The sequence below is a fragment of the Psammomys obesus genome, unplaced genomic scaffold (assembly GCF_907164565.1).
Source record: "Psammomys obesus unplaced genomic scaffold, mPsaObe1.curated_primary_1811, whole genome shotgun sequence".
In the NCBI taxonomy this organism is placed as follows: domain Eukaryota; kingdom Metazoa; phylum Chordata; class Mammalia; order Rodentia; family Muridae; genus Psammomys; species Psammomys obesus.
Window position 1 is genome coordinate 1518023 of NW_026596430.1, and position 14781 is coordinate 1532803.

Here is a 14781-nt window from a genome sequence, read left to right on the forward strand (position 1 = left end):
TCTCCACCAGGGCCATGCTGGCTGTTGTTACTCATGTGCCTCTTTGGATGGCCACAGAACCATGTACGTATGTGCAGCACCAACTGAATTCCGGGTTATTAATAAGTAAAAAAGGGAGAGGGAGAGAGCGAGAGCACATAGGCTGTGAGGCACCAGGGGGAATGAGTGGATAATCATGACAAATGTATAAAACTTTCAAAGACTAAACAAACAAAAGAAATCCCCAAGTACAGAATAGACAAATGTGCTTGCCATTGCCTGGAACTGAATGTATATACCACTTTTGCATTTGCATGCCTCCAAGCCTGGCCAAATAAATTAAAAAACCAAAAACCTTGTGATTTTTAAACCATTTGTTTGTTACACCTTAAGATTTCAGGTCATTTTTACCTAAAAACTATTATTTTGTATGTTAACTCTCTTCTGTGAGGAAAATACCTACTCACCCAAATACCCAGGATATGTTATCAAGATCCAAGAACAGGTTTTTCCATTATCATTTCAGAACCAATACCCAGCTAATCACATTTTATATAACTCACTTTACAGTCTTTATTGTCTCAGCAATGAAGCTAAACATTATAAAATACTACTGTTGAAATAAGATGGCCCTCAGCAGACAAAATGGCTTAATGGGTAAAAGGTGCTTGCTACTCAGCTCAATGATTTGAGCTGAAACCTTGAGACCCACAGGGCAAGGGGACAGAACTCTTCAAGTTGTCTCCAGATTGTCACATGTCCACATGATACCATGAGATGTATGTAATCACACATGTAAAAGAACTCTCATCAATTTCTATTCAACATCGCTGTTGAAATTACTCATTTTTTAAGTATATGGAAATGAAAGATTAAATGTTGGGTTTTGAACTGCGACTGAAAACAATAGGCCCTTTAAGATTTCAACTTGACAATGAAACTTCATGGAGACTAAAATAAAGACTAGATTTTTTACTTCAAGAAAGAAAAATAAATCCAACAGCAACAGCTAAAACCCACAGAATAACCAGCCATATGTGTTTATCCTTATCCCCACAGGTGGATGTTGTCTCCATTTTCTAGATGAGAATACTATGTGTGGGAGGTTAGGTAATTGTTAAGGATCATAAGATGTCAGTCAAAATCCAAATGGGGGTAGGCCATCTAGCCACAGGTCTCCCCAAAATATAAATATGGCCAAAAATGTTTATTACTAAAAGCCTTTAATTATTACAGTGGTTATTATAACCCGCTAGCGTATAAAAAAATGACACAGACACCTGACAGAATTCTAAATAAGCCTTATTTCACCTAGGGCTGGGTAGATATTACCCCCTAAGCTACCTTGTTACCTTTCAGCTCCACATCGTCATTTGCTTTAATCATTCCTATCTGGGTTGTTTCCCATCCAGTACCCACATAAATACTTGTACATGCTTTCCCTCTGGGTTGCTCCTCTCCAAGCCATTCTCAGACTTCACTCCTCTTGGCCTACGTTGTTCTTGTCTTACCACACTGCAGTAATATACTGCACAGCAAAAACCCAACTTACTTTCTTACCCCAAGACTCCAATGAGATGAATGTTTTAGGGATAAAAACAACAGCAATCACCATCTGGCTGAAACTTTTATTTCAGATATAAGCATTCTGTGTACTTTAAAATGATTAAAAGTTATTTATGAATTACTATAATAAATATTTCTTTAAAATAGAACTGTGTAAATATTCATAAACTTCACTGAAGAACCCCTCACCCCAAATAACTGAACTGTATCAAGAGCTTACAAATGTCACAAGGAAGCTGTGCAACGGTGTGCACAGGACATTTTGAAAGGGGACTAATGAAGCATCTCCCCATTACAATTTTCATTCAAAAATTTCCCTCGGTCAACTTAGTTTGCTGTATTTGTTCATGCTTAACCTGAGAGGGAATGTAGGAAGTAAAACAGTTTTAGAAGAAAAACTGATCCTAATCTTAGCATAAGTCATAAAGAGGCTCTTCTGACAGCTGTCAAAGCTATGATGAGCAAAGCACACATACTTTCACTAAGACACTAAGAAAATACCAATACACCATATATTTGAAAACAAGGAAATCTTATGCTTTGGATGTTATATTGAGTATAATTTTGTTTCGTAGAGACAGGGTTTTTGGTGTAGACCTAGCTGTCCTGGAACTCACTTCTGTAGACCAGTTTGGCCTTGAACTCCCAAAGATACACCTGCCTCTGCCTCTGCAGTGCTGGGGTTAAAGGCATAACTCACCACTGCCTGGCTTGTTTTAAAAGACTTAAGTAAAACTCACACACATGTAATTCCACAGGGAATCTAGGTATGATTAACTCTCTGAACTAACCTTACAATGGGTAGTTAACACAAAGGCTATTAAAAGCAAAGAAAACGTGTTTTCACTAATACCATATACAGTGTTCACTTGTTTTCACATCTCAGATGTTTCCCATTGGCTGACCACAATCAGTGCTGTCCTAAGCATTCAAAATATGACTGTAGGTGACTTTCTATTTCTCTCTAATCTCTATACCAAAACCTCTGTCCTTTATGTATGACACTTAAATATTCTTAAATCACTTAAATACTCTGCAAACTCCCCAAAATGACACACACACATTTGCTAAAATACCTGAAATTCATAACACCAATCAGTTCACACATTTATTAAAGCATTTTAACTTACTCAAGCATGGCAGATGAAAATGTATGTGCGTATCTGAAAGACATGTACTGAGTTTATTCTCTAAAAGAAAAAGCAGGCCTGAAGGGTCACATTACTGAACATTTTAAACACAGTGACAGGTTATCGCCTAAACCTCAAGGAGTTCTGATGATGTAAATGGTAATGACTATCTGCTTCTATTAAACAAGCAAGACATCAGTGAGCAGAGACACCACAAGTGGTCACTTCATTTCTTTCTGTTGCTTCCAGTTGCTAGCATAGTTGCAACTCGCATAAATATATTTAATGTATCCATGTAGATGCTCAACATCCTAAAAAAGAGAATTATAGATGTGATTCTAATGACAATCTAGTTCTTAGTACAAGAAAGGGAAAAACAATACTCATTATTCTTAGTGTTATTAAATGGAAATTAAAAATACAATGTTTAAAATGTTAGCTGGGAGTCCTAAATTAGGTAACGCTCAGTTTTCCTTCTGGTAGAACCAGTTTTTAAATGCGGAACACAATTTTTAAAAAGATTACCTAGCATTTGACATCCTGCTATGAGTACCAAACCTGGGTGTCAGACAATAAATAACCAAAACAAATCAAAGAAACACACCTTTAAAAACTTGCAAGACACAGTCTGGCATTTTCAAATAAAATATACTCACTTTATGTCCTTTAAGAAAGTTGCTACAAAACTACAAGTGTTATACCAAACTATTACATTATTTTATTTTTAGGTCAAGGAAAGCATAACTAAAAATGTGAGAGACACCCCGAAAGTCTAGGCATTATCTAGGAAGAGAAAGAACACTGTATTACTGAATGCTAACTAAAGTTAAGTGTCTGTCTCTAAAATAAACACAAGGAAAAGTGTTTTTGGAACTGGTTTTCCCTCTTTAAACATTCTAGTTATTATGTGCATCCCAACAAGAGGTACTGACAACTGATACCTAAATGCTATACTCAATTGCATTGCAATCAGTTTTCTAAGCAGAGAGCGCAGATGATACTCTATCACAAGTAGTAAAATTTGACCTGCTGGAAGTCCCAGTACTGGTCTTGTGTGCCCTTATTTGGAAATATGGTTTTCAAAGATATGATTATGATGTAAGTTAGAATGAGGTCATACTGGACTAGAGTATATATGATGGCCTTATTACCAGCAGTGATAAGCAGCTGAGGGACAAGATTCTCACTCAGAGCCTTCAAAGTCCCCTACCTTGCTGATTTAGTATTCTGGCCTCAGGAACTAAAGAGAATAAATTTTAAGCCACTTATCTTAAGCTACTTTGTTATGGTAGTACCCTGTGAAACAAACACACATAACAAAGCAGCCATACCCATGTAACACAGTAGTAACAGTTAAGGATTACTTACGAATTGATGGGATCATACTTATGAACTCCATACATTGGTGTTACTTCTGCACGCTTGATTATTTTCTGTGTATCATACAGAAGGAACATGCTGAAAAGAACTAATCCACCATACATTGCCACTGAGTACAGAGTGGCACCAGCTACCGAGGTAGGGGGAAGAAACATAGACCCTGAAACAAGAAAAAAAAAAAAAAAAAAAAAAAAAAAGAACATGAGAGCCATTTCCAAGTCAGCTCAATCATTTCAGAATTATTTAATAAACAGACTAGTTAAACTATAAGTCTAGATTTTATGATGTCAAATAAGCAAAAACCAATCAAACTAGCTTATCTTTTAAATAACTTTTAAAAATAAACCTCAATGCTTCAGGGTACCTAAACTTTTCAAAGCACAGCAGCTTACCCAGTGAAGACACAAAAACAAGACCCAGGCCCACTCCCAGGGGTGCTCCCATGTTCAGGAACTTCTCACTGGGTGCACACATGGCCACAGTAGAGAGGCCTCCCACAATTCCAGCGGTGTACCATGCAGCTCTCAGAAGAAGAGGCCCCCCTAAGATTGTCAGAGGAGCCACCACTGCACCCATCACACCTGGGGAGAGAGAACAATCGAGGCCTTATTAAATATCTACTAAATGACCATGAAAAAGAAAATGTCACTGTGATGGTGTACTTTATGCTAAGCAATGTAAGTAAATTTTACATTTAGGCAGTTCTACCCTACCTTCCAAATTATACAATCAGTATCTGTGGCTATACATATTCTCTACCACATCAACATGGGGCCACAAATCAAATGCAAATAGCAGCCTGCATTTTTAGTAATTTTGTGAAAGTCTATGTAGGCCACTATTTCAATCTGAGGCCACTACTAGATTTCACAATTACTGAAGACAGAACTCAGACAAAGCTGATACTAGAAGGTCAAACCAACTGCTGCCCCAAAGAAAAAAACTGAAAGAGAAGTGTGTGACAGAACTCAGAAACGTAGAGGTTTCCTATGCAGACACTGGATTTGCCTCACCTAATGAGGAGCACAGTCTCATTTCAGCCTATAGTAAAAAAACCTCGTCAGGATTTACAAAAGCCTTCCTTAAAAATGATAGGGGAGTTAGGCATAGCGGCACATGCCTTTAATCCCAGCTCTTGGAAGGCAGAGGGAGGCAGATCTCTTTTAACCTGGAGGCCAATCTGGTCTACATAGTGAGTTCCAGGACAGCCAGAGCTGCAATAGTGAGACCCTGTCTTAAATAAACAAAACAACAGAGAAATACTTCAGTGGCATGTTACTGACAATCACCAAACATCAATGCAAGCCCTCCAACTGGAAGATTCCAGGACACGAAATTATGTCAACAGAGAAATAATGTATGTTGCTTCCTTTTCACGATGCTGGGGAGCAAGCCAGGACTTTGTGCAGCAAGTGTAATAAACACTGAGCTACATGGTCTGCTGCTGTCTTTTGAGAGAGGGTCTCACTACATTTCTGAGGTGGTCTGTAATTTCTCTGATTTAGCCTCATGAATAGGTATGATTACAGGCCTGTTTCATGAGACCCTGCTCTTGTTTTAAATTACTATTGTATAAGCATGTGTGTGGGATGGAGGTTGGGGATCGGGTACACATACTATGCCATGGAGACCAGAGAACAACTCCGTAAAGCTAGTTCTGCTCTATCTTTATGTGGGTATGCTGGGTATTGAAGACAGATTGCCACACTTGTGTAGCAAACCTTATCTGCTGAGACATCTTGCTAGCCTCTCAGCTCTTTTCTTATATATAATTTATCTTACACCATCACCATATTAAGCTATCTAAATACCAACCTTTAATACCAATACCTTTAAAGCAAAAGTCTCGCAATGATGCACCAACAATAAGTGTATGAAACTATGTTTTCCAACTGGGCACAGTGGCATATGCCTGTAATCCCAGGAGGAGCTGGCAGATCTCTGAGTTTAAGGCCAGCCTGGGCTCCTCAGAGAAATCCTGTCCCGAAAAATAACAAAAAACCAAAACAAATAAAAAAAAAAACCCAAAAAACAAAAGCAAAACAAAAAAACAAAAACAAAACAAAAACCAAGAAAGAAATTGTGTTTTCCAAAAATGAGGTTCATGAATCATTATTGCCAACCGAAGGGCTACTCAAAGAGGCCAGTATTTAAAAGTCAGAGATGGCAAGAAACTGAAGGAGGAAGACTGTTGGACAGTATGGCATACATATTAAAACTCTGTCTCAAAACTGAACAAAAATAAAATTAACCAAATAAATAACATGGGAGTGAATAATGTTCAAGACATTTTAATAGCCATACCAGAATGCAGCATCCAAGCCAGATGCTTTGGGCCTGGGTTCTCTTCATACGGTATGGAATGTACCAGCAAACCAGCTCCAATCATGGCTGCAAAGGTTGCACCAATTGTCTGGAAGACACATTAAGAGAAACAGATCCTTAAAGGAGAAGCCCACAGACTCAAATACAGTTAATCACTTAGAAGAAAAATAAACCGAATCCTGTCTTTCTCCATTATACTTGGGTTTCTACTTCAAATTCATTTCTACATTATTGACTACATTAGCAAGAGTGCCCTCTGCTGCCACAGACATAATTTTCAACCTGACTTAAGAGCCCACGTTTTGCATTTTACCTTTCCACGTTCTACAGTTTAGTAATACTGAACTGGCAGGATTGAATAAGCGCTCCAAAATTTCATGCTTCTTTAGTTGTGCCCACTTGCCCTGAGAATGCCTGATGGTGCACACCTTTATTTCCAGCACTTGCAAGGCAGACGGACCTCTAAATTCAAGACCTGCCTGGTCTACACACTACATTCTGGGGCAGCCAGGTCCAGATAGAGGGAAAACCAAGGCCAGCCTTGCTAAAAACTGAGTTTTAGAACAGTCAAGGTTGAAAGACACTGTCTCAAACAAACAAATGAAACCAAAACTGAGAGAGAGAGAGAAAGCAAACCAAGAAACAAAAAAACATCGTGGCAGGCCAGTGAAATGGGTCAAATGCAAACCTGAGAACCTGAGCTCCATCTTCAGAATCCACATATAAGTAGGAAGGAGAGAACCAATTCCATAAAGTTGTCCTCTGACCTCCACATGCAAATAGCATGTGCGTCTATATCTTAAATACAGACACATTCACATACCTTTCATACTATCTGACTTACCTTTCCTACTTTCTGACTTAATAAGACTTACTTAATAAACTTATTTCAGAAGTTTTTCTAGCAAGCAGTTTGCCAAACACCTCTCCTGTTCCAAATGCACTTGAGAGATACTAGGTTTCAAACCTGGGAAGATGGCTAAGGTGCCTATTTAACATATCAAAGCAGACCGTGCTGCCAGTCTCCCTGCATCCCTCAGTTACAGGGCCCTCCAGGCTGGCGTACCCTACCCTCTATCCTGAACTCTCCAGCCCAGGGGACTTGCTCTTCCCTATACAATCCGGACATTTTGATTACCCACCCTCTCTTTGTACGTTGGGCGTCCTGGCTGCTGTACCTGGTTCCCTTCTCTTTTCCCCTTCCCCTCTTCCCAGGGTAATGACCACATTGGACTCTCGCAAGTGTCCTAGCCTCTGACTAGAAGCAATCAAGTTTCCTTCCCACAATACCCCCAATTCAAGAGAAACTATGCCTTCCTATCTATCTTAGCTCCAAAAACACTCCACTCTTTTTATTCTGTACCATCTACCTAGCTCTATCAACTCTATTTTGGAAGCTATTCTTAGTAGCTGAGAATGGCATTTCGCTGCAGTGATTATGGCCTCACATCAAAGTTTCCTTTCCTTGCACGCAACACCACTGTCTGGGTCCTTGTAGTCTTTGGTATTCTATTTTTATATACATTTTAATCTTACAGACTACTGTTATGCTTATTATGTTGAGATTTTAAATTATTTGCCTTGATTCGAACTGACTTTTCCTAGTGAAAACTCACCTTCACTTATTCTTTGCCTTCACAAACCCCTACGCTAGCAGAATCAGATCTGATGGCCATCGTCTTTAGACTATGTAAGAGTTCAAATGGCTATTATCATAGTGGTTCTCTTCTTGGTGGGCATAGTGCTTAGACTATGCAATGGCCACATTATCATAATGGTTCTCCTCTTTGAATGCAAAACATAGTAACCATGGAGTCTAAACTTAAGAGTTCTGGGTTCCTCACTTGCAGGAAACAGTCGTGTTAATTTCTACCTCTTTACTTGCCCAGTCTCATACTCATCATAGTTCATGCTCTAATCAGTCATTTTGAAACTCAAGAGGCACAGCTGATGTACCCACTTTGTGTCTCTCCCACATTAGTTCTTAACACTCAAACAGAATCACATTTTCTGCCTGCCACCCCAGTCTCTACAGTAGTCACTGTTTAGGTACTTCGCCTCTGCTTAGAAATAAAAGATACCTTTCTAACCATGTCCTCTCAAACACTTGAAATTTCCCTCAAATGGGACCGTAAACTGCTTGTCACATTAGGCCTTCCCAGCTCTTCACCTCTGCTCAGCTGTTTAGTCAGACTGTGCTGACCTTGTCCTCTTCTAAAACAAAACATGCTACAAAGTCTGCTCCACAGAACTGCCCTTGATGGTCCCACACAGGGTCTTTCACTGACTTTCTATTTCACTTTCAATTTTCTATTTTTTCACTAAACATCCTATACAGTGAACTCTGGATCTCCTCTGCCACAGAGCAGGAGCAGAACCCATAGCTGAAATCACACAATGGTAGCTGGCAAACCAGCAAAACCTTTAAGAAACATTCACTTAACCAAGTGCCTTGTAGTTCAGGAGTAAGCAGCAGCGGCACTATATTAACTAATGTCCTGTAACAGTGCAGAAAGCTTGGGATTTGAGGACAGGAATGTCACACTGACCTGCAAGGTGGGTTAGAGGTTATTTTTTAGCCAGTGGGTACAAAACAGAAGTTGTTTGCTAGCTGCAGCTAGACAAGGATGATCCTAAGCTCAGTTTCCAACTCCTTTCATCCTATTAAGACATATATTTAACAATAAGTGATAGAATATTCTTCCATTTAATGTCCTCTCTCTTTCCCATAATCTATTTTAGCAAATCTTTTTTCTCTTCCCTGTATCAAGAACTGAACATTCCACACATCCTAGGCAAGTTCTTTACCACTAAAATATATTAATGACCCTACTTCAGGAAATCTTTCATCTTTACACACACACACACACGAACACACGAAGCAACCAAAACCAAACACCAAAAACAACCCAACACCCAGCACCGCCTTCCCCACAAAACTAGCAAGTATCTAACTTACCACCCAAGAGCCTCTCATCATGAAGTTCATGAGAGCAGGTGTTCTGGCTACTGCCAAGGCAGACAAAGCTGTTAAACCAATACTCCCTGCTAAGTACATGTAAGTAGAATGAATTCTATCCTTCACATACTGAGGCCAAATTCTGTAAAAAATACGACAAGGTTAGCTTATAGAACTATGGGTGTAAATTCTGAAAAATTATTCATTAGATACAAAAGACTCTGGGATAATCACTTTAATGATCTCAATTTTATTTAAGATGGAAATAATTATTATTTTATGTTTTTGGTTTTTCGAGAAAAGGTTTCTCTCTGTAGCCCTGCCTGTCCTGGAACTCACTCTAGAGACCAGGTTGGCCTGCTGGGATTAAAGGTGTGCACTACCATGCCTGGCTATGATGGAAACAGGTATGCACATCTTAGAGCTGTTGACGATTAAATGACATAAGCCATATAATTGATATACATAAAATTTTTTTTTTCTCCTTGTCTGAATACATAAACTTGGTAAAAGATGCTTATTTAGGCTTGAATAAATCTATGACAAATGAACAGAAGAAACTTTATACATTCATGAATATTTACAAATGAGGACCAGACAAGGCATTCCAAAAGTAACTAGAGACTAATGGGAAGAAAACAGGAACCTTACTTGAAGAAAGAATTTTGGTTGTTTGGGGACACTTTACTTACACAGCCTTTTCGATAGCTCCAATCTCATTAGACATTCCCAAGCCATAGTAGCACAGCGCTCCAAGACCAACAGCTGCTCCTCCAGCAACAAACCACCTTCCCATCTGATCAACTGCAAAAACAGCACCAAACACAGGCAAAGATCAACATATTCAAACTAAAGTAAAGTGCGCGGGTAATGATTCAAAATGTTCAGGAGTGGAATGAAATCACAACTATTTCTTCACAGTAGTCACAAGGGGGACACAGATACTTCTCAACATTAGGAGACCAGAAAGAAATGTACTCCAGAATCAAATGTACAGGTACCACAAGTATCATGACAAAGAATAGCGGAACATTTTAGTGTAGAGGTCCACACAACTGTTAAAGCACTTGGGAGACTGAGGCCAAAGATCATGAATCTGAGACAGGCAGCTGGGTCTTTATAGCAAGAACATGTCTTAGATAAAATAAACATTTAAAAAATAAAGGAAAGCTGAGAGAGAAATGGTTATCAGTCACTGTATACCATGCCTTGTGTACTAACCCAAGTGAAACTTTATGTGACTCTAGAAAAACAAAGAAAAATGCTATTCATGTTTCTGTAGTCAACAAAGGGACAGATGTTCTTGCTTTAGAATACTAAAAATTTATCAACTCTGAGGCAGGTGTTCATAAAGAACATCTTACTCCCTTTAACTTAAATTTGTTCACTAAAGGGGCTGGAGAGGTGGCTTGGTAGTTAAGAACACTCTGCTCTTCCTGAGGTTCTGCGTTCAAGTCCAAACAACCACATGGTGGCTCACAACCATCTACACTGAGATAGGATGCCTTCTTCTAGCATGCAGGCATACATGGAGATAGAGCACTCATATACATAAAATAAAATCTTAAAAAAAATTTTAAAAATGTAATTAAAAAAATCATTATTTCTTCTGTGGTCAAGCCTCTAATCAAAAAGAAACGCCAGGTGGGCGGTGATGGCACATGCGTTTAATCCTCTGCACTCAGGGAGGCAGAGGCAGGCAGATCTCTGTGAGTTCAAGGCCAGCCTGGCCTACAGAGGGAGTTCCAGGAGAGCCAAGGCTACACACAAAATCCGTTGTAAAAAAAAAAAAAGAAGAGAGAGAGAGAGAAAGGGAGTGAGGAGACAGGGAGGGAGGGAGGGAGGGAGGGAGAGAGAAGAAAGGAATTTCCTGCAAGATACTGATTAGGGATTGCCTTAGCTACAATAGTGACATCTCCAAGACTATTAAGTAGCAGTGCTGTTGTTTAAACAGTTTAGGGAAGATTAACAATCTGGTTTTACAATCTTCAAAGTTAATATACAAAGTACAATAAAAATGACTTCTTTAAGGACTGAACTACTGCTCTGTGGTTACGGGTCCTTTGCTACTCTTTCAGAAGACTGGAGTTCAGTTCCCAGCACTCACTTCAGGTGGCACATAATCACCTATAACTTGAGTTCAGGGGATCAGATGTCTTCTTCTGGTATCTGCACCTGGCAGATACTCAAACAAACAACGTACATGAATGAGTAGCAACTTAAAAAAAGACAGTGCTCATGGATTCTTTTTGGATGGTTAAGCTTTTACTAACATGTTTTAGTAACTTATTTTTAACTTCACAAACAAATGCTTCAATGAAGATTCTAAATAACTTAAACTTCCTGAATAGGCTCTACCACTTTAGAAAATAGTATGAGAATAATTTGGTTTCCTAAAAACAATAAACGCTACTATAATTAGGAGCCATATACTCCAATGCAGAGCATCAATCTTTTTTGGGTTATCAGGTCCCTGAGAATATAAGTGTGACCTTTCTTGGAGAAAATACACACATACATATTTTAATATATTTTTAGGCAGTTGTTCAAGTTGTTCATGGACTTCTTAGACACAACTACAGGCTTCACATTAAATACTGAATGTCTACCTACTTTTAAAGATTTTTTCCATTGATGGTTCCAAAGCTGCATCTTTCAGTTCTTGGCCAGTTTTCCCACGGTAGGTCCTAATTCTTGTCTTGGTAGCATATTCCTGACATTAAAAAAAAAAAAAAAAAGACATATTACAGACCAACAGCATGTCAATAAAAGAGGAGCTTTTTACTCTAACGCAGTATCAGTATAAAAGCTACCTAAAATATTACATGAAGGTAAGCTGTAGGACCTTTCTTTCATTTGTGATAAGGAGGGATTGGAATGATGTGAATCAACAGGGAGAAGGCTCACTGGAACCCTTACTGTTGCTTTAGTAAATCACTGTTACAGTTAGTCACTAAAGAGTAAGCTACTAAACTCAGAATGACACCAACCAACTAAAAACAAACAAACCCTAAAACAAAGAACCTGGATGGGGTGGAAAGCCATAGTGAAAAAGCATTCATTACCCTGCTGGGTGTTAAGAGCCATTGGTTCTTGGTGATGGAATTCTTCACAAGTGGAGGGGCCTTGGTGATGAAAGTGGGCTGGAGAACCCTGGAAGGTAGTGTCCGGAGACACACAAGCCTTGCAGCCAGCATGGTAGGTGATATACCGGTTTACTAAGCAGATCTGAAATGCTAGGTAGAAAGGTAGAGGGAAAAAAAAATTTAATTAAGAAGGGAACAGAAGAGAAGAAGAGAAGCCAAAGAATGGGAGAAACTAAGTTTCAGTAGGAACAAAAAATCAGAACAGCGACCTTATTAAATTTTTAATGTTGAATCCTCCTCTTGTCTCTCCTAACTCATGAAATCTTGTTTGGGATGGGTCACCCAATGATATAAATTACAGTTTGGCCACATATATGTAATAGAGAATGAACGTTATCTCGTTAACACAATTATGTTTAGACAGATTTTACAATCATAGCTTTGCCTGAGCTTTATACCATCATTCAATGAGTAAAAGAATCTGTGTAACGTCGGCACAGGAAAAACATCATCCAAAGAAAAGACGAATAACCTTTTGAGGCCACTGTACAACACTAAAAGATAAAAGACATCAACAAAAGCCAGCCATGTAAATGTCTACTAAATAAGTCGAATATTACTTCCCTTTAAGATATGACAGACACATTCAAATTAATTTATTCCATTACTAGACATTCGATCAGAACAAACGTAATTGCCCAGCCAGGTTTCCCTACTGTTAAAAGACTCCTTCCGTTGTCCTCAACCACACCTCCTTCCACAATATTCTAAAACTGAATTGTCTCCTCAGCTCCACACTAGATAAATGGTTACGTGAACGTCTTTCTGTAATACTACAAGCACATTTCTAGCCAAAGAGTTGTGATGAATCTTAGGCAAGTGACTATCCTTCCGCGTCTCTTTCCTTACTTGTCAACACAAGAAAATGGGACCAAAACAGTGTTCTGATGGCAATGCTGTGGAACTCTGAAAACCGCCCAAGATTTCTTTTAAACTTCAAGAATGTAAGGAGAAAGAAGTTTTAACCAACACCTCCACAGTTAAGAACCTCTTTTAAAAGCCCGAGGATCATTCCGTAGCAACTATGGCGTGCACACAAACTCCAGGAACCTGACCTTGGGGAAATCACCGCGAGCCCTCCTGCTACTTTCATGCTATTACATCATCTCAGCCCGTCGCATCGGCTTCCTGCCCGGGACAGAGACCTAAGTGGCCTTCGGTCGTGTAACAGCGCAGGAGCAAGTGCGGGATCTGGACCCCTGAAACGTGCTCCTGTGGGCTAGGTTTGGCGAACTGCCTTCGCCCCGTCCTCGAGCACGGCCGTCAGGATGCCTGGTCCTTTCCTCTCGCCGCTAGGCCGCAGCCTCCGCGTCCCCGCGCCGCCCCACGGTACCCTCACCCCGTCCGCTGGGGCGGCCGCGCAGGTCTCCGGGGAGCTGACTCAGCATCTCCCCGCCCGGGGCGAGCCCGGCCAGACCCCGCGCCGTGACGACGCCCGCCGTGAGGACCGCGATCCCCGGGTTCCGCGGGGCAGTACCTCAGCTCCGGCCACCACCTCCGCGGGCTCCCTTCCGGGCCAGCCGAACTGCGAGCGCACGACCTCCCTCTGCCCGCTCCTCCGCAACCCCGCGGCTCTCCGCGTCACGCAATATCCGGACAAGAGGTAAACAGTACAAACAGCCAATCAGAGCGGGCCTCTGGCGGAAGCGCCGGCGCAGGGCGGGAGGCGGGCCTTGGGTTGGAGACGGGCCCAGTGGTCGGAAACGTCACAGTCAGCGTCCATTTTGGATGTGGGCTGCGAAGCCGCCTCCGGCATTTTAGCTCCAGGCAGCGGAAAACGGAATTGGGATGGACCGGCGCGGTGACGCGGACCTTAAATCCCAACCCTTAGGAGGCAGAGGCAGGTCCAAGGCTACCCTAGAGTTACTTTCGTTATTGGATTTAGGTTTAACAATAAATTTTCACATTTAAGTTGGATTTTAATTCTATTTAAGAGTCATAAAACATGTTTCACGCTGAGTAGTTAGCTCGGGTTAATTGTATAGTCGCGGTGGCTGGCACTAAGAGGTATAACTTGGTCAAACTTTTTTGTTAATTGCTTAATTTTTTATCACTCTTTTCTTCCTTGGGGCTGTGGCTAGGCAGAGTGTCCTGAGTTAAGTGATAAGTACATATTTATTATTTTCCTTTTTACATTACGTGAATTTTAAAGGATTTGAGACTGGCTTAGTGAGTTTGCATGTGTTCATTTACCTCGAGTTAATTATAAGGCCGGGACCAAACCTTTGGTATCTATGGGATGAAAAGTTCTGTGTAAACGTTTTCAGTACTTTTGCTGTTAAGCTACATGAACTAG

At 40.3% G+C, this 14781-nt stretch overlaps 1 protein-coding gene across 1 annotated transcript; it reads right to left on the reverse strand.

Moving 5' to 3' along the window:
* Positions 1 to 2640: 2640 nt before the first annotated feature.
* Positions 2641 to 14075, reverse strand: Ghitm (growth hormone inducible transmembrane protein). The gene is made up of 9 exons (XM_055597828.1): positions 13963 to 14075; positions 12405 to 12575; positions 11953 to 12052; positions 10032 to 10143; positions 9340 to 9481; positions 6360 to 6468; positions 4448 to 4636; positions 4044 to 4215; positions 2641 to 2986 (listed from the first exon to the last, which is right to left on the reverse strand). The coding sequence occupies exons 2-9, from the start codon at positions 12534 to 12536 to the stop codon at positions 2902 to 2904; spliced, it is 1041 nt and encodes a 346-aa protein (XP_055453803.1). The 5' UTR covers positions 12537 to 12575; positions 13963 to 14075; the 3' UTR covers positions 2641 to 2901.
* Positions 14076 to 14781: the final 706 nt, after the last annotated feature.